Raw genomic sequence first — 20,857 nt, 5'->3', positions numbered from 1 at the left:
CCTTAGCAGAGTTGCCAACAACCGGATGCATCTGGTTTTCAGGTATCCAGCTACTGTAATTTAACCTAGCTTCCTTTTCCGCTGAAAACCGGATGTGGGAACTCCGCTCAGGTGTTTCTTTTACGCCTGCTACGTTAGGTTACTGGCTGACAGATGCTCCCACAAAGAAAGCCCCTAATAGGATTACGCTGGCGCTGTAGGGCCCATGGGGTAAAGACGGATTATGTCTGAGCAGTAGATTATTCCCGAAACAGCGCCTGCTTTTTTTAACCTGACGCTCTTCGAGCACATCCACAAACCCTAGTTGGACCCGGAGAGCTCGCCTAGTTCCATGCCATGTCTGTCAGATGCCACCCTCGAATTCTCACCATCTGTGGGGAAAGCAAGTCAAAGCCTTAGCCTATATGACCAGCCTCCTCTATATGGAATCGACCCCCAAATATTTATTGATCCTAAGGACTGTGTTAGCATGCATGTGCATCACATGAGATAAACTCTGCACCTGGGCTTATTTTTTATTACTAACTTTGGGAACAGATTGGTTTCAATATGCTTTGGAAATATGGATTCCTTGTTCTTACACTGTTCGTCTTCACTCTCCATGCCACAGGAATTAAAGGTAAGCTTCAAGCTCCTTCTAGTTCAAGGAGCCATAAACCTTCAAAACTGAAGGGCACTACAGTGAATCTGTTTTTATAGGATCTTGCTGCTTTAGATATAAAATGTTACAGCCCTCATACAGTAGGTTGAAGAATTTCAGTTCCATAGTAAATATGATTTTACAGTATGGACAATGTGTGTGTGGAACTTTACAACTGCAGACTGCAAGATTACGTTAAGGGTAATTGGGTTGAACCAAGCTTCAGAATGATCTTTACCACTGCTACCTTTGAAGCTCTGGTGCATGGGCCTACTGATTACGTTGACTACCGATTAAACTAAAATATGTTTGCGCAAAGCGTTTTGTAGGATACTACTCCTAGTCTTGCATTTGAAACACATGTAAGGAGCTACTGCACCTTGTAATGAGTGAATATGTCGGGCAGGATACCAGCATATGGCGGTGAATATGGCGGGCAGGATGGGAATAAATCGTCAAAATCATCATTTTTGAATCATTTTGGGGATAATTTGTCCTAACCCTAACTTAATTCTCCGAACCTGCTACGTGAATTATCCTAACCTGCTGGGTAAGTTCTCCTAACCTGCCACGAAAAGTCAATTCTGTTCATAGTTTTCACAGGAGGTTGGTGGCACCTTAATTGGGGAGGACGGGCTTGTGGTAAAGGCTGGAGTGGAATTAGTGGAATGGTATCAAGCCAATCCATTTGCTCCGTTCCGGCCATTATTATGAGCCATCCTCCCCTCAGCAGCCTCCACTGATAGCTGTACAGTGCATTCGGAAAGTATTCAGACCCCTTGACTTTTCCCACATTTTTTTACCTTACAGCCTTATTCTAAAATGAATTAAATTGTTGTTTTTCCTCATACATCTACACACAATACCCCATAATGACGAAGTGAAAACAGGTTTTTAGAAATGTTTACAAACCTATCAAAAAGATAAATAATCTGAAATATCACATTTACGTACAGTACCAGTCAAAGGTTTGGACACACCTACTCATTCAAGGGTTTTTCTTTATTTTTTACTATTTTCTACATTGTAGTGTCTAAATAGTGAAGACATCAAAACTATGAAATAACACATATAGTTATAGTTAATTTAGTTACCAAAAAAGTGTTAAACAAATGAAAATATATTTTATATTTGAGATTCTTCAAAGTAGCCACCCTTTGCCTTGATGAAAATGAATGCACTCACTAACTGTAAAACGATCTGGATTAGAGCGTCTGCTAAATGACTAAAATGTAAATGACAGCTTTGCACAATCTTGATATTCTCTCAACCAGCTTCATGAGGTAGTCACCTGGAATGGATTTCAATTAACAGGTGTGCCTTGTTAAAAGTTAATTTGTGGAATTTATTTCCTTCTTAATGCGTTTGAGCCAATCGGTTGTGTTGTGGCAAGGTAGGGTTGGTATACAGAAGATAGCCTTATTTGGCTATCATTACTTTAAAACATGAAGGTCAGTCAATCCGGAACATTTCTAGAACTTTTAACGTTTCTTCAAGTGCAGTCGCAAAAACCATCAAGCGCTATGATGAAACTGGCTCTCATGAGGACCGCCACAGGAATGGAAGACTCAGAGTTACCTCTTCTGCAGAGGATAAGTTCATTAGAGTTACCAGCCTCAGAAATTGCAGCCCAAATAACTGCTTCACAGAGTTCAAGTAACAGACACATCTCAACATCAACTGTTCAGAGGAGACTGCGTGAATCAGGCCTTCATGGTCGAATTGCTGCAAAGAAACCACTACTAAAGGACACCAATAAAAAGAAGAGACTTGCTTGGGCCAAGAAACACGAGCAATGGACATTAGACCGATGGAAATCTGTCCTTTGGTCTGATGAGTCCAAGTTTGAGATTTTTGGTTCCAACCGCCGTGTCTTTGTGAGACGCAGAGTAGGCAAATGGATGATCTCCGCATGTGTAGTTCCCACCGTGAAGCATGGAGGAGGAGGTGTGATGGTGTGGGGGTGCTTTGCTGGTGACACTGTCTGTGATTTATTTAGAATTCAAGGCACACTTAACCAGCATGGCTACCACAGCATTCTGCAGCGATACGCCATCCCATCTGGTTTGGGCTTAGTGGGACTATCCTTTGTTTTCAACAGGACAATGATCCAACACACGTCCAGGCTGTGTAAGTGCTATTTTACCAAGAAGGAGAGTGATGGAGTGCTGCATCAGATGACCTGGCCTCCACAATCCCCCGACCTCAACCCAATTGAGATGGTTTGGGATGAGTTGGACAGCAGAGTGAAGGAAAAGCAGCCAACATGTGCTCAGCATATGTGGGAACTCCTTCAAGACTGTTGGGAAAGCATTCCAGGGGAAGCTGGTTGAGAGAATGTCAAGAGTTTGCAATGCTGTCATCAAGGCAAAGGGTGGCTACTATTAAAAATAAAAAATCTAAAATATATTTGGATTTGTTTAACCTCTACGGGATCGGTTGAGCTAACGTGGGCTAATGTGATTAGCATGACTGTTGTAAGTAACAGCAAACTTTCCAGGACATAGATATGTCTTATATGGGCAAAAAGCTTCAATTCTTGTTCATCTAACTGCACTGTCCAATTTACAGTAGCTATTACAGTGAAAAAATACCATGCTATTGTTTGAGGAGAGTGCACAACAAAACAAATCGTATCATGGCAACTGGTTTGATACATTCACCTATGAAGGTAAATAATGTACTTACATTCAGTAATCTTGCTCTGATTTGTCATCCTAATGGTCCCAGAGATAAAATGTAGCATAGTTTAGTTTGATAAAATCCATTTATATATTAAAATGTAGGAACTGGGTTCTACAGTTTGAACCCCTGCTGTTTCTGGCTCCACACCCACACCGCCCAACCATCTAGTTGTGTGAAAGTTAGTGTATAAGCTAATGATCCATCATGTATGACATTCCTGGGAGGGTGTAAACTTACATTTTGTATTACCATATCATTTTTGCATGTTCTCTATAGTTATGTACTTGAAAATGTATCAATTGACCAATTCGGCACATTTGGGCAGACTTGATACAAAATAGTCCAGTATTGCAATGCTTCACTGGATCAATTGGAAACTTTGCACACACACTGCTGCCATCTAGTGGCTAAAATCTAAATTGCGCCTAAACTGCAATATTATATTGTGGCCTTTCTCAGTTAGATATGGGTATGTCATTTTAGGCAAAAATGGAAAAAAAGGGTCTGATCCTTAAGAGGTTAACACTTTTTTGGTTACTACATGATTCCATATGTGTTATTTCATAGTTTTGATATATTCACTATTATTCTACAATGTAGAAGATAATAAAAGTACAGCAAAACCTTGAATGAGTAGGTGTGTCCAAACTTTTGACTGGTACTGTAAGTATTCAGACCATTTACTCAGTACTTTGTTAAAGCACCTTTGGCAGTGATTACAGCCTCGAGTCTTCTTGGATATGACGCTACAAGCTTGGCACACCTGTATTTGGGGAGTGTCAAGGACATTCAGAGACTTGTCCCGAAGCCACTCCTGCGTTGTCTTGGCTGTGTGCTTAAGGACGTTGTCCTGTTGGAAGTTGAACTTTTGCTCCAGTCTGAGGTCCTGAGCGCTCTGGAGCAGGTTTTCATCAAGGATCTCTCTGTACTTTGCTCCGTTCATCTTTTCCTCGATCCTGACTAGTCTCCCAGTCCCTGCTGCTGAAAAACATCCCCACAGCATGATGCTGCCACCACCATGCTTCACCGTAGGGATGGTGCCAGGTTTACTCCAGACATGTTGGTTGTCATTCAGGCCAAAGAGTTCAATATTGGTTTCATCAGACCAGAGAATCTTGTTTCTCATGGTCTGATAGTCGTTAAGGTACCTTTTGGCAAACTCCAAGTGGGCTGTCATGTGCCTTTTACTGAGGAGTGGTTTCTGTGTGGCCACTCTACCATAAAGGCCTGATTGGTGGAGTGCTGCAGAGATGGTTGTTCTTCTGGAAGGTTCTCCCATCGCAAACAGAGGAACTCTAGAGCTCTGTCAGAGTGACCATCAGGTTCTTGGTCACCTCCCTGACCAAGGCCTTCTCCCCAAATTTCTCAGTTTGGCAGGGCGGCCAGCTCTAGGAAGAGTCTTGGTGGTTCCAAACTTCCTCCATTTAGGAATGATGGAGGCCACTGTATTCTTGGGTATCTTCAATGCTGCAGAAATTTTTTTGGTACCCTTCCCCAGATCTGTGTCTCGACACAATCCTGTCTCGGAGCTCTACGGACAATTCCTTCGACCTCATGGCTTGGTTTTTGCTCTGACATGCACTGTCAACTGTGGGACCTTATATAGACAGGTGTGTGCCTTTCCAAATCATGTCCAATCAATTGAATTTCCCACAGGTGGACTCCAATCAAGTTGTAGAAACATCTCAAGGATGATCAATGGAAACAAGATCCACCTGAGCTCAATTTCGAGTCTCATAGTAAAGGGTCTGAATACTTATGTAAATAAGGTATTTCTGTTTTTATTTTTAATAAATTAGCAAACATTTCTAAAAACCAGTTTTCTCTTCGTCATTATTGTGTGTAGATTGATGAGGAACATTTTTTATTTAATCATTTTTAGAATAAGGCTGTAATGTAACAAAATGTGGAAAAAGGGAAGGGGTCTGAATACTTTCCGAATGCACTGTATTCCATCTAGTCCTCACCCAGGATGACAGCAGGTTGCCTAATGGCGGCATGACAACAGGTTATAGGCCTATAGGGCTCTAGTATCTCCTATGCAGTATCTCCTATACAGTACCTACCATACTGATGCTGATGAGCTTTCCTAGGAGGAGAGCGATCTCCCCGCGTTTGTCACAATCTCTTTTTGACTTGTTTGAGGTTTTGGCATGGGTTTATCCCTCATTGATGGTGTCAGACTCATTGCAGTTGCACACAAGCTGACACTAACTTGGTGAAGTGAAAAGGACTTGGAAGACACAACTGGCTATAGAGACACAAAGGGTCAAATTGAATGGCTAGTTAAATAAATGAGGTTACAGTTGATGAAGGAATGCCTGTTTGTTATAGTTTGATTGTGCAGTGATCGTGGTTCTATATTATATAAAAGCAGAAATGACTCAATAAGTAGGCAGATAGATTGTGGACCATGGCAGTACCCACAACTTGATATCTACAAAAACTGCCACTATTTTTGGTTGTTATAAACAGATAGGTTTTCTTGTAGGATTAAACAAACGCACAGAATCAAACGCTGTTTCAAGGTCTTTGAGAATTGCTCAAGCTGTAAATATTTGCAGTGAGGACAAAAGCAATGAATAAAACATATAATTTTCGACAACGATTTAAGCCACTCAATTTCAAATATGCACCCATGCACCTACAATCATTTTCAGAATAATTTTGATCCTCATTTTCATGGATCCTCTTTGTCTGTGGCATGCATATTTACTGACAACATCTAAATTAGGACTACGGTGGTCTCTGTTTCCTTGGTGACAAGTGTAAATCTGAAAAGGTCATGTCCCTTCATGGTTATATGATGTACAGATTTGAGCCAGTTTGCAACAGCAGGAAAATAATCCTGCAGCAACAGGAAATGTGAATTATGATGTGGATTATAATTAATGGACATCTTTGTAGGTGATTGATACATTTTTGGTAAGGAAAAATCAAGTCTGAAATTTCAAAGTGGAAATTAACCCTCAAATACCCAACAAGTTTTAAATTGACTGCATTGCAGGAAAGTTCTCCGTCAACAGGGTGATCAATTTAAGATCCTACATGTGTAAACATTACTGTCTGCTGATAAGTGGTTTGAATGATGGCTGTCCTGAATTTCCCTCCCACCACTACAGTAGAATGCTCATCTCTCACAGCTGAGAGATCATTCAAAGCAAGTCATTCCATTCCAAATGGAAGCCAGAGACATATTTGTATGCATTGATAGAATTCAATGACCCACTGTAATTTATTTCAGGATAGGGAAAAAGTGGCTTTTCAACACAGGCTTTTCAGACATGATACAGTACACTATACAATTGAACACATCTTGAAGATATAATTGTTTCAATGTCTTTTTCCTTTATCATGTTTTTGCAGAGAGGAATAATCGGGGCTCTTGGCAGAGAGGAGTTATCGGGACAGAAACAGAAACCATCAATTCTATGCACTTGGTTGAACTTTTGAGAACGACCAAACAAAACTCTAATGTCAGAACAATATTTGACCTGGAAAAGCATCGGACGAAGAGGTCAGCGGTCTTCCACTCTGGAGTGAGAGTCTGTCCTCAGGAGACCATCAATGAGGTCATCGCCAGCCATCAAGCCTACTACAAGCTCAGAGGTATAGTCCTCCCATTCATTATAGTTAATCATTATAGTTAATCAATTGCTATTCTGTTGGATATTTCAGTGTCACATGTTCAGTATCCAGGTCTTCTGCCCTCGACAGAAGTCATGAGGTGACGCCTCGCCCGGGGCATGGCATGTATAGCCTGTACTCAAACGAAATGGTGAAAGTTGTGGTGTGCACCAGTCAGAAATGTCTAAATACATTATATAAAGAAAAGTATGTGGACACCCCTTCAAATTAGTGGATTTGGCTATTTCAGCCCCACCCGTTACTGACAGGTGTCTAAAATCGAGCACACAGCCATGCAATCTCCATAGACAAACATTGGAATGGTCTTACTGAAGAGCTCAGTGACTTTCAACGTGGCACTGTCATAGGATGCCACCTTTCCAACAAGTCAGTTCGTCAAATTTCTGTCCTGCTAGAGCTGCCCCGGTCAACTGTAAGTGCTGTTATTGTGAAGTGGAAACGTCTAGGAGCAACAACGGCTCAGCCACAAAGTGGTAGGCCACACAAACTCACAGAACGGGACCGCTGAGTGCTGAAGCACGTAGCGCATAGAAATTGTCTGTTCTCAGTTGCAACACTCACTACCGAGTTCCTAACTGCCTCTGGAAGCAACATCAGCACAAGAACTGTTCGTCGGGAGCTTCATGAAATAGGTTTCAATGGCGAGCAGCCACACACAAGCCTAAGATCACCATGCGCAATGCCAAGTGGCGACTGGAGTGGTGTAAGCTCACCGCCATTGGACTCTGGAGCAGTGGAAACGTGTTCTCTGGAGTGATGAATCACGCTTCACCATCTGGCAGTCCGACGGACGAATCTGGGTTTGGTGGATGCCAGGGGAACGCTACCTGCCCAAATGCATAGTGACAACTGTACGGTTTGGTGGAGGAGGAATAATTGTCTGGGGCTATTTTTCATGGTTCGGGCTAGGCCCCTTAGATCCAGTGAAGGGAAATCTTAACTCTACAACATACAGTGACATTCGAGACGATTCTGTGATTCTAACTTTGTGGCAACAGTTTGGGGAAGGCCCTTTCCTGTTTCAGCATGACAATGCCCCTGTGCACAAAGCGAGGTCCATACAGAAATGGTTTGTCGGGATCGGTGTGTAAGAACTTGTCTGGCCTGCACAGAACCCTGACCTCAACCACATCAAACACCTTTGGGATGAATTGGAACGCCGACTGTGAGCCAGGCCTAATCGCCCAACATCAGTGCCCGACCTCACTAATGCTGTTGTGGCTAAATGGAAGCAAGTCCCCGCAGCAATGTTCCAACATCTAGTGGAAAGCCTTCCCAGAAGAGTGGGTGCTGTTATAGCAGCAAAGGGGGGACCAACTCCATATTAATGCCCATGATTTTGGAATGAGATGTTCAACGAGCAGGTGTCCACATACTTATGGTCATATACAGTGGCTTGCGAAAGTATTCACCCCCCTTGGCATTTTTCCTATTTTGTTGCCTTACAACCTGGAATTAAAATAGATTTTTGGGGGGTTTGTATCATTTTATTTACACAACGTGCCTACCACTTTGAAGATGCAAAATATATTTTTTTGTGAAACAAACAACAAATAAGACAGAAAAACAGAACTTGAGTGTGCATAACTGTTCACCCTCCCCGAAGTCAATACTTTGAAGAGCCACCTTTTGCAGCAATTACAGCTGCAAGTCTCTTGGGGTATGTCTCTATAAGCTTGGCACATCTAGCCACTGGGATTTTTGCCCATTCTTCAAGGCAAAACTGCTCCAGCTCCTTCAAGTTGGATGGATTCCGCTGGTGTACAGCAATCTTTAAGTCATACCACAGATTCTCAATTGGATTGAGGTCTGGGCTTTGACTAGGCCATTCCAAGACATTTAAATGTTTCCCCTTAAACCACTCGAGTGTTGCTTTAGCAGTATGCTTAGGGTCATTGTCCTGCTGGAAGGTGAACCTCCGTCCCAGTCTCAAATCTCTGGAAGACTGAAACAGGTTTCCCTCAAGAATTTCCCTGTATTTAGCGCCATCCATCATTCCTTAAATTCTGACCAGTTTCCCAGTCCCTGCCAATGAAAAACATCTCCACAGCATGATGTTGCCACCACCATGCTTCATTGTGGGGATGGTGTTCTCGGGTGATGAGAGATGTTGGGTTTGCGCCAGACATAGCGTTTTACTTGATGGCTAAAAAGCTCAATTTTAGTCTCATCTGACCAGAGTACCTTCTTCTATATGTTTGGGGAGTCTCCCACATGGCTTTTGGCGAACACCAAACGTGTTTGCTTATTTTTTTCTTTAAGCAATGGCTTTATTCTGGCCACTCTTCCGTAAAGCCCAGATCTGTGGAGTGTACGGCTTAAAGTGGTCCTATGGACAGATACTCCAATCTCCGCTGTGGAGCTTTGCAGCTCCTTCAGGGTTATCTTTGGTCTCTTTGTTGCCTCTCTGATTAATGCCCTCCTTGCCTGGTCTGTGAGTTTTGGTGGGTGGCCCTCTCTTGGCAGGTTTGTTGTGGTGCCATATTCTTTCAATTTTTTAATAATGGATTTAATGGTGATCCGTGGGATGTTCAAAGTTTCAGATATTTTTTTATAACCCAACCCTGATCTGTACTTCTCCACAACTTTGTCCCTGACCTGTTTGGATAGCTCCTTGGTCTTCATGGTGCCGCTTGCTTGGTGGTGCCCCTTGCTTAGTGGTGTTGCAGACTCTGGGGCCTTTCAGAACAGGTGTATATATCCTGAGATCATGTGACACTTAGATTGCACACAGGTGGACTTTATTTAACTAATTATGTGACTTCTGAAGGTAATTGGTTGCACCAGATCTTATTTAGGGGCTTCATAGCAAAGGGGGTGAATACATATGCACGCACCACTTTTCCGTTATTAATTTTTTTGAATTTTTTGAAACAAGTTATTTTTTTCATTTCACTTCACCAATTTTGACTATTTTGTGTATGTCCATTACATGAAATTCAAATAAAAATCAATTTAAATTACAGGTTGTAATGCAACAAAATAGGAAAAACGCCAAGGGGGATGAATACTTTTGCAAGGCACTGTACACTTATTAATGCTCAGATTATTCTGCTAATTATCCATTGGATCACATTTTGGTTTATTTCATTTTGAATGGACTGGAGTGTCACATTGTGTAACTGATGCAGTAAAACCATGGCAGGTAGAGTGATGCCATTGTGGGATCATGTGTAAGATTCCTCAGGAGGACAATGTATCTTTTCTACAGATTATTATCCTATTGGAAAATACGTTGGCCATATTTGTTAAAGAGATACATTGCCTTATACAATTCCTATATAATTGTAATTGTATAGGGAAGCAGGAAAGTAAAGGCTAGATAGTGTTGGGGCATCCTTACACTCTTAGAAAAAAAGGTGGTATCTAGAACTTAAAAGGGTTCTTTGTCTGTCCCCATAGGATAACCATTTGAAGAACCATTTTTGCCTCCAGGTAGAACCTCTTTCCACAGAGGGTTCTACATGGAACCCGAAAGTGTTCTGCTTGGAACCAAAAAGGGTTCTAACTGGAACCAAAAAGGGTTCTCCTATGGGGACAGCCGAAGAACCCTTTTGGAACCCTTTTTTCTAAGCATGTAGGTAGGAAGTGTGTGCATGTGTACATGACTGAATTAAGTTGTTTATCATGAGAATCATCCATGTCTTCTCTTGGAAAGTAAAGCCAGCTTTTATGTCTCTACTACTGAAACCTTATGTATCTGAAAATTATTTGCTGGGTTCTAGAGTTATTTGTACTTTGAGACACCCCGTGATGAGTTCTTGGTGTTTGTCCCAAATGGCACCCTATTCCCTTTATAGTGCACTACTTTTGACCAGGGCCAATAGGGAATAGGGTGCCATTTGGAACGTACACTCAGACTTGATGTGGATCTGTATCTATTGTGCTGAATATCTTTCATTCTTACTGGAACACTGTTCTCTCTTTGGTCAGTTTGTCAGGAGGCTGTGTGGGAGGCCTTCCGGATCTTCTTTGACCGGATCCCTGGAACTACAGAATATACAACATGGGTTCACACATGTCAACATGAGTCTCTGTGCCTCTCTGACCTGGCCACTAACTTCAGCAACTCAGAGGAGCACATGAGTATGGTGTACAGGGTGAGGAACCAACGACACATGACTCCCTTTTATGTGTCGTAATTGTTAGACCAATAATTACTTACATTATTTGAATGAACATATGCACGTCTTTATTGGGGGGTATCATGTGAAATCAATTTATTTCAGTAGATTTTCCTCAGGAAACAACAGCATTGTTTCTTGCACAATAGCCATAGGGAAAGCAGTTGTTTATTACGTTGAAACTTGTTTCTTTCCCCTCTTTATTCAAACCTGTTGACATTTAATTATTACATATCAGTCTCTTGATAATAAATATCCACATTATATTGCTCCCAATAACACACAAAACAGCAACACATCAATCTGGTCTAGTCAATTTGGTTATTTTACATTCCTATGAGGGTATAACATGCATATACTGTATATTTGCAGACAGCACTCCCAAGTGCATGTTTCAGTGGTACCTTACATGCTACACAGTTTTGAAGTATTATGTCATTGGTTTGAATTGATGTGTGCGATTCATGTTATGATTGTAATTCTGCTCTCACAGAGGATGAACCTGCGAGATGAGAGGCAGCCGACTGGGTAAGGCTTAGAGACAAGACGGTACCTTATGCAGCCTGTTGTCTGCTGATAGTTGTCATGGAGCGCTGCTTTCTCACACACAGTGCAGCCTTCTTGAGTCAGGCTTTGGAGTTGACCTGTCACATCATGCCCTCTCTCCAAGTGTATAATGGCTGATTATGGATACTCAATGGTAGAGTGGCTCTTGAGATATGAAGGAATCAGTCACACATCTTAGAAACTGAACATGCATGATAGCAATTGGCACTGAAATTATGATAATGAAGTCATGCGAGATGGTAGATGAATAGTAATTAACAAGAAATTAAACTTTAATTTATGCAGTTCTTTATTAGAATATGCCAAGCTGACATTGATTGTAACTAGGCAGCAGCAGCCACTCTGAGAAAGAAAGTCATAGGTAAAGACATTAGTACTTAATTCTAAGTTGTTGTTAATTATCTTTAAATTACCATCTCACGTGACAGAATCATCATCAATTACCATCAAGTATTTAACCAGGTAGTTACTATATATAAAATAGTCTTAGGTATACTGTACATGCACTCTTGCATATAGTACTGCTGGTTGATGACCAGTCTAATCTTAGACAGGTGGAGAGCTTGTGCATTGCCATGGTATTGATCTTGTAAAGTCATTAGGGGATACAGTGCCTTCCGAAAGTATTCAGTCCCCTTGACCTTTTCCACATTTTGTTACGTTACAGCCTCATTCTAAATATATATATATAATTTTTTTTAGCATCATCAATTTACACACAATACCCCATAATGACGAAGCAAAAACTTTTTTTCCCCCTGATATCCAATTGGTAGTTAACAGTCTTGTCCAATGCTGCAACTCCCGTACAGACTCGGGAGAGGTGAAGGTCAAGAGCCATAAGTCCTCCGAAACACGACCCTGTCAAGCTGCACTGCTTCTTGACACACTGCCCACTTAACCCGGAAGCCAGACGCACCAATGTGTCAGAGGAAACACCGTACAACTGGTGACCAAAGTCAGCGTGCATGCATCCGGCCTGCCACAAGGAGTCGCTAGAGCGCGATGGGACCAAGGACATCCCGGCCGGCCAAACCCTCCCCTAACCTGGACGACGCTGGGCCAATTGTGCGCCGCCTCATGGGTCTCTCGGTCGCGGCTGGCTGCAACACAGCCTGGTATCGAACCCGCGTCTGTAGTGACGCCTCAAGCACTGCGATGCAGTGCCTTAGACCGCTGCGCCACTCGGGAAGCCTGTAGGTTTTCAGACATTTTTGCCAATTTATTACAAATAAAAAACTGAAATATCACATTTACATAAGTATTCAGGCCCTTTACTCAGTACCTTGTTAAAGCACCTTGGGCAGTGATTACAGCATCAAATCTTCTTGGGTATGACGCTACAAGCTCGGCACACCTGTATTTGGGGAGTTTCTCCCATTTTTCTCTGCAGATCCTCTCAAGCTTTGTCAGGTTGGATGGGGAGCGTTGCAGCACAGCTATTTTCAGGTCTCTCCAGAGATGTTAGATCGGGTTCAAGTCCGGGCTCTGGCTGGGCCACTCAAGGACATTCAGAGACTTGTCCCGAAGCCACTCCTGCATTGTCTTGGTTGTGTGCTTAGGGTCGTTGTCCTGTTGGAAAGTGAACCCTCGCCCCAGTCTGAGCGCTCTGGAGCAGGTTTTCATCAAGGATCTCTCTGTTCTTTGCTCCATTCATCTTTGCCTCGATCCTGACTAGTCTCCCAGTCCCTGCTACTGAAAAATTCATCCCCACAGCATGATGCTGCCAGCACCATGCTTCACCGTAGGGATGGTGCCAGGTTTCCTCCAGACGTGACGCTTGGCATTAAGGCCAAAGAGTTCAATCTTGGTTTCATCAGACCGGACAATCTTGTTTCTCATGGTCTGAGAGTCCTTTAGGTGCCTTTGGCAAACTCCAAGCGAGCTGTCATGTGCCTTTTACTAAGGAGTGGCTTCCGTCTGGCCACTCTACCATAAAGGCCTGATTGGTGGAGTGCTGCAGAGATGGTTGTCCTTCTGGAAGGTTCTCCCATCTCCACAGAGGAACTCTAGAGCTCTGTCAGAGTGACCATCAGGTTCTTGGTCACCTCCCTGACCAAGGCCCTTCTCCCCCAATTACTCAGTTTGGCCGGGTGGCCAGCTCTACGAAGAGTCTTGGTGGTTCCAAACATCTTCCATTTAAGAATGATGGAGGCCACTGTGTTCTTGAGGACTTTCAATGCTGCAGAAATGTTTTGTTACCCTTCCCCAGATCTGTGCCTCGACACAATCTTGTCTCTGAGTTCTAAGGACAATTCCTTCGACCTCATGGCTTGGTTTTTGCTCTAACATGCACTGTCAACTGTGGGACCTTATATAGACAGGTGTGTACCTTTCCAAATCATGTCCAATCAATTGAATTTACCACAGGTGGACTCAAATCAAGTTGTATAAACATCTCAAGGATGATCATTGGAAACAGGATGCACCTGAGCTCAATTTCGAGTCTCATAGCAAAGGGGCTGAATAGTTATATAAATAAGGTATTTCTGTTGTTCACTTTGTCATTATGGGGTTTTGTGTGTAGATTGCTGAGGATTTTTATTATTTAATCCATTTTAGAATAAGGCTGTAACGTAACAAAATATAGAAAAAGTCAAGGGGTCTGAATACTTTCCGAAGGCACTGTATGTGCATGTTTTCAAGTGCTGTTTTTTACAAACCATTACCTTTATCACTCAAAGCTGGGCTAATTTGGACAGATTTTTATTTATCTGCCATTTTTTTGTTGTTGTTTTTGTTGTTGTACAAAAGTACAACAAATAAGGAATATTCTCATCATGTACAAACCTGAAAATATAGCCTACATATTATTTTGCATAATGAATTATGTGTATTTTCTCCTCTTTCACCTGCAGAGTGGTAGCAGCCACAACCACAGCAGCACCGGAGGTTGCTGATATAACAGGTATAGCAAGACACTGTATCAAGATGTACAGTGGCTTGCGAAAGTATTCACCCCCCTTGGCATTTTTCCTATTTTGTTGCCTTACAACCTGGAATTAATATTGATTTTGTGGGGGTTTGAATCATTTGATTTACACAACATGCCTACCACTTTGAAGATGCAAAATATTTTTTATTGTGAAACAAACAAGAAATAAGACAAAAAAACTGAAATCTTGAGCGTCAATAACTATTCACCCCCCGAAAGTCAATACTTTGTAGAGACACCTTTTGCAGCAATTACAGCTGCAAGTCTCTTGGGGTATGTCTCTATAAGCTTGGCACATCTAGCCACTGGGATTTTTGCCCATTCTTCAAGGCAAAACTGCTCCAGCTCCTTCAAGTTGGATGGGTTCTGCTGGTGTACAGCAATATTTAAGTCATACCACAGATTCTCAATTTGATAGAGGTCTGGGCTTTGACTTGGCCATTCCAAGACATTTAAATGTTTCCCCTTAAACAACTCAAGTGTTGCTTTAGCAGTATGCTTAGGGTCAGTCCTGCTGGAAGGTGAACCTCCGTCCCAGTCTCAAATATCTGAATGGCTGAAACAGGTTTCCCTCAAGAATTTCTCTGTATTTAGAGCCATCCATCATTCCTTAAATTCTGACCAGTTCCCAGTCCCTGCCGATGAAAACATCCCCACAGTATGATGCTGCCACCACCATGATGTTGTTCTCGGGTGATGAGTGGTGTTGGGTTTGCGCCAGACATTGCGTTTTCCTTGATGGCCAAAAGCTCAATTTTAGTCTCATCTGACCAGAGTACCTTCTTCCATATGTTTGGGGAGTCTCCCACATGCCTGTTGGCGAACACCAAACGTGTTTGCTTATTTTTTTCTTTAAGCAATGGCTTTTTTCTGGGCACTCTTCCATAAAGCCCAGCTCTGTGGAGTGTACGGCTTAAAGGGGTCCTATGGACAGATACTCCAATCTCCGCTGTGGAGCTTTGCAGTTCCCTTCAGGGTTATCTTTGGGCTCTTTGTTGCCACTCTGATTAATGCCCTCCTTGCCTTGTCTGTGAGTTTTGGTGGGCGGCCCTCTCTTGGCAGGTTTGTTATGGTGCCATATTCTTTCCATTTTTTAATAATGGATTTAATGGTGCTCCGTGGGATGTTCAAAGTTTCTGATATTTTAATAATATTTATAACCCAACCCTGATCAGTACTTCTCCACAACTTTGTCCCTGACCTGTTTGGAGAGCTCCTTGGTCTTCATGGTGCCGCTTGCTTGGTGGTGCCCCTTGCTTAGTGGTGTTGCAGGCTCTGGGGCCTTTCAGAGCAGGTGTATATATACTGAGATCATGTGACACTTAGATAGCACACATGTGGACTTTTTAAAACTAATTATGTGACTTCTGAAGGTAATTGGTTGCACCAGATAATTTTTAGGGGCTTCATAGCAAAGGGGGTGAATACATATGCACGCACCACTTTTCCGTTATTTATTTCTTCACTTCAATTCAGCAATTTGGACTATTTTGTGTATGTCCATTACATGATATCCAAATAAAAATCATTTTAAATTACAGGTTGTAATGCAACAAAATAGGAAAAACGCCAAGGGGGTTGAATACTTTTGCAAGGCACTGTATCAAGACACTGTATCAAGATCTATCAAGACACTGTAACACGATGTATCAAGACACTGTACCAAGATGTGTCAACACACTGTGTCAAGATGTATCAAGATGTATCAAGACACTGTTTTTTATTAATTTAACCTTTATTTAACCAGGTAAGCCAGTTGAGAACAAGTTCTCATTTACAACTGCGACCTGGCCAAGATAAAGCAAAGCAGACACTGTATCAAGATTTATCAAGACACTGTATCAAGATGTATCAAGACACTGTATCAAGATGTGTCAAGACACTGTATCAAGATGTATCAGGACACTGTATCAAGATGTATCAAGACACTGTATCAAGATGTCAACACACTGTATCAAGATTTATCAACACACTGTATCAAGATGTGTCAAGTAATTGAATCAAGATGCACATATCAATGGTGAATTAAATCTAATATACAATATAATTAAATTGTAATTAACCGTTAAGGTCCAGAGGAGGCCCAGACTGCAGCACCAGAACCACCTGCTCCTGTAACCAGCGATGCCAGCGTCCCTGATGCTCCTGAGGTTACAGTTGAAGAAGAAACTGCGGAGGAGGAGGTAAACAACATTTATTTTAGGCTAGTTGCTAACAACTTGCAGACTGACAGGAAAGCTGACAGAAAGATTGCTTGTTGTTGCCCAGCCCAGCTGTTGTCTTGTTGAGCTGATAGCATTTAACCATATGGTCTAGCACTACACCTCTTATCAAATACAGGTAACTGCCAAAATAATGCAAACACTTGAGTAAATGAAGAATACAAAGTATATTGAAAGCAGGTGCTTCCACACAGGTGTGGTTCTTGAGTTAATTAAGCAATTAACATCCCATCATGCTTAGGGTCATGTATAAAAATGCTGGGCAGGCCATTATTTTGTGTTACATGGTTATACCACTATAGGATGACATTGCTCCTATCCACAGGGCAAGAGTGGTCACTGAATGGTTTGATGAGCATGTAAATGATGTAAACCATATTCCATGGCTCAGTCACCAGATCTCAACCCAAACAAACACGTATGGGAGATTCTGGAGTGGCTCCTGAGACAGCATTTCCACCACCATCAACAAAACACCAAATTATGGAATTTCTCATGAAATAATGGTGTCGCATCCCTCCAATAAAGTTCCAGACACTTGTAGAATCTATGCCAAGGTGCATTGAAGCTGTTCTGGCTCGTGGTGACCCAATGCCCTATTAGGACACTTTATGTTGGTGTTTCCTTTATTTTGTTTGTTACCTGTACATTATCTGACTACTGGGTCCTATTCATTAGGGCAAACCATAACATAACGTTTTGCAAGGGAAAATGAAAACTAGGAATTTCTTATTGAACAAGTTCAGGTTGTCCCTCCATGTTTCAGTCTGTTTTCTTTTCTTTTGGTGCCTAATGAATAGGGCCCGGTTGTCTTCTCCTGTTTGTAGGACTCTGAGCTGCCCAACGTTGTCCCGGAGCAGCCTGTGGAGGAGATAGTGGAGTTCAGCATTGACCTGGTGGACCCAGGCTACAAGGAACTACTGGACGACCCTGACTCCCCCCAATATGTTGACCTCTCTCATCACCTGCAAGACCAGGTGAGATTATAATATAGCCTGGTCCCAGATCTGTTTGTGCTTTTGCCAACTACATTGCTGTCATTGTCAAGCCAAATGGAATGAACATTTGTGACAAGGAGTTGGCATGATGGCGCACACAGACTGACACCCAGGCTAGCTGACACACTACACAGTAGAAGACCAGACTTATGGGAGCTCTGTAGTCTGTACTCCCTCTTTATGTCCATCAGTAAAATGTTATTGATGATTTTAAGTCCCTAAGACCAATGGGATATATGTTTTTATTCCCTTGAGGTACAGTTTATTCACTGTCTTGATGTTTTTTAAAATAGGTTTTCAATGAGCCTCAAACAATATTTCCCAATGAAAATAAAGCCATGATCTTATCAGTGTAACACAATCAACTGCCAGATACAGGTGCCTGATGCTGCACAGTGTGCTCTGTGACATGTTGCTACAAGTGGTACTGTCCTCATGGGTTGTGGCCCTCGGAGGGAGTTCATGGTAAAGATGATTATATAATGCCACAGGATCATGAGCCAGAGGCAGAGAAAGCAGATTACTGAGTTCCACTTGGACCGTCAGGGCTGGATTCTCAACCTGACTAGACCCAGGCTCAGTCCCAATCCTCCACCCTTCTCCCAAAGTATGCTTGCACCAATCCCATGCTTTTAAATCCATGACAGTAAAGGTGCAAGTGCACACTTTTGGAAAAGGGTAGAGAACAGGGACGTAGCCCAAAGCTCTGCCAACCATTTTACTCTTTGAGAGAAAATATATATTTTCACTTAACTATCCCATTCAAGTGCTCTGGAAGCTAGTTGGCACATACTGTATTGAGCTTTATTGGAGATGGAGGCCTTCATTGGATTTCCCCCAATGGACTCTCAAAGCTCCATAAGAGACGATTATGTCATAACTGTGCGCTAAATGTGATTAACTAAAGATAGAGATCAATGAGTGTAAGTGTCTCATTCATATATTCCTCTGCACTGATTTACAGTACTAGGGGATATGCTCAGATTACATTACTAGAGCTCATAACTAGTAACATGTATTTGACTTATTAATGGTACTGCCATACGGACTGAGAGAAATGCCATCATATGTGATTCTGTAAGCTTATATAGTCCATCTTCTTTTTCCACAGATGCTCCATGTTTTTGACAAACTCCCAGGATTTAAAGAGATCAGTGTTTTGGGAATCAGGTAAGTCTGTGGCAGACATGAATGATCACATCTGATGCCTTCGTGCTTAATTCTGACATTTTGGTGAGCAAATTAAATGGCAATAGATTAGGTGAGACAGATGAAAGCCAGGTGCAAGCTTGGAACCCTGCCAGTTTATTTAATCGGACCTTATTAACTAAGTGTTGATTTGGCGTGGACACTGATTCATTTGAATACAAAACTAGCTCATTCCCACCTAGGTGAAATTCAGTAAAATGCCAGGAACAGAAAATATTTGAGTGCTGCAGACTGTGCTCTTGGCTATGCTGACTGTAGTAATAATACTTGTGTCATTAGTGTGACCCACATGCATGCAAAAAAATACACCTTTCCTGTGTGTTAACACTGAAGGCCATTATATCTTTACATTCAAATGCAAAATAATACATGTCAAGCACAGGTGGCTGGTGAGGGGAAGACGGCTCATAATAATGGCTGGAATGGAGTGAATGGAATGGCATCAAACACATGGAAACCATGTGTTTGATGTGTTTGATACCATTCAATAATTATATTCCAGCCATTACTGTGAGCCCGTCCTCCTCAATTAAGGTGCCACCAGCTGCCTGTGGTGTCAAGTGACACCCTGTGATGTCATGACACTCGACCAGCAATGACTGATGTTCTATTTCCTTGTAGATGACATGCCATTATATCACATACTAATGGCCTCTTTTTTTCCCCTGTCCAAATCCTAGTGAGACCCAGGAGAATGACGGGTAATTGAATTACTGTGATGAGAGCCATCTTGAGCGGTAGCTGCTGTTTCCCTCTGTGTGTCTGTGCTTGTCCCTGTCCGTCTGCTGCTCCGCTCTGAGTTTATCTGGATCTAACACAGGGCCCAAGGAGAGAGGGATCACATAACCTAAACAAACAGCAGCTCGGCTCTTTGTGCAGCTGGGTCAATGCATCAACCAGTGACACTGTTGAGAAATGAGGACTCAAATCAGCTGAAACTGGGCATACATCCCTTCTGTATTTCATTGAAGGTTAACATGGGACATATGCTTCTTTAAATCTTTCTGAAAGGGTGTTAATGCTCCTGTCTTCTTCATTTTAGGATGGAAGGAAATTAAGCAGTGCAATAAAAAGCCCTTTGTGAATAGAATAATTGCCGAATTGCTCCCTTCCCTAATTTGCGGGCCCCATGGTGGCCAGTGCTGTCCCAGGCAATAACATCCTCGAGCCTGCTCCACTAATCTAAAGGATTCACAACTAATTCGACCTTTGTCTGTGTCTTTGATATTTACAAAAACAAAATGGAAAGAAATCCACCATTGATGGTATCATTACTATTCTAATCAAAATTCCATTGAACTAATCTGTTTGTCCTCTGGCTTCTCTATGACAGAGCTGAATATTGAATACAGCAATGTTTAAACTCCAAATCTTAAACCTGGCAGGGGATTACTGTGTTTTTAGTTTATGTAGTTAATTGCTTATAGCTTTTCTAGATCTGTATAATATAGTGCTATTTTCTTCTCTCATACAATATATTCTTATTTTTCAGACCTGGAGGAGTGACAGTGCACTATTCCCTGGTCTTTGAGAGAATTTCAACAGAAGTTTCAGAGGATGACACAGGGACTCCAGCGTCAGCTGTGCCCAGCCTGCGGGAAATGGTTGCCAAGGCTTTGAGTGAAGAGGCCTCTCTACCAGTGGATCTACAGTCATTAAACTTTGAACCAGGTAGCCAAATCACTGTGAATAATTTATGTTATATTTGTGAAAGACATGATTTTGCATCATTTTTGTACCTCTTTCCACAGTAAAAGTGATTCTACTAACTACAACACCTGTTGAGGAAGCTGTTGAGGAAGTGATTGAAGATGTAAGTACTGGAATTT

The 20,857-nt window shown here is 42.1% G+C and overlaps 1 protein-coding gene across 1 annotated transcript in view; it reads left to right on the top strand.

Annotated features, from left to right (window-relative positions):
- The first annotated feature begins 316 nt into the window (after positions 1 to 316).
- Positions 317 to 20,857, top strand: part of LOC121552667 (interphotoreceptor matrix proteoglycan 2-like) — a 41,708-nt gene continuing 21,167 nt past the window's right edge. Inside the window, exons 1-11 of the mRNA XM_041865666.2 lie at positions 317 to 619; positions 6,692 to 6,934; positions 10,907 to 11,073; positions 11,591 to 11,625; positions 14,523 to 14,572; positions 16,670 to 16,782; positions 17,649 to 17,798; positions 18,931 to 18,989; positions 19,709 to 19,729; positions 20,521 to 20,699; positions 20,780 to 20,841. Of these exons, the coding sequence (XP_041721600.1) occupies positions 550 to 619; positions 6,692 to 6,934; positions 10,907 to 11,073; positions 11,591 to 11,625; positions 14,523 to 14,572; positions 16,670 to 16,782; positions 17,649 to 17,798; positions 18,931 to 18,989; positions 19,709 to 19,729; positions 20,521 to 20,699; positions 20,780 to 20,841 (1,149 nt within the window). The 5' untranslated portion in view covers positions 317 to 549. The remainder of the gene's footprint in view (positions 620 to 6,691; positions 6,935 to 10,906; positions 11,074 to 11,590; positions 11,626 to 14,522; positions 14,573 to 16,669; positions 16,783 to 17,648; positions 17,799 to 18,930; positions 18,990 to 19,708; positions 19,730 to 20,520; positions 20,700 to 20,779; positions 20,842 to 20,857) is intronic.

The sequence above is a fragment of the Coregonus clupeaformis genome, chromosome 36 (assembly GCF_020615455.1).
Source record: "Coregonus clupeaformis isolate EN_2021a chromosome 36, ASM2061545v1, whole genome shotgun sequence".
NCBI lineage: Eukaryota > Metazoa > Chordata > Actinopteri > Salmoniformes > Salmonidae > Coregonus > Coregonus clupeaformis.
Note: the sequence above shows the minus strand (reverse complement) of the source record. Positions and strands in the feature narration are given on the sequence as shown.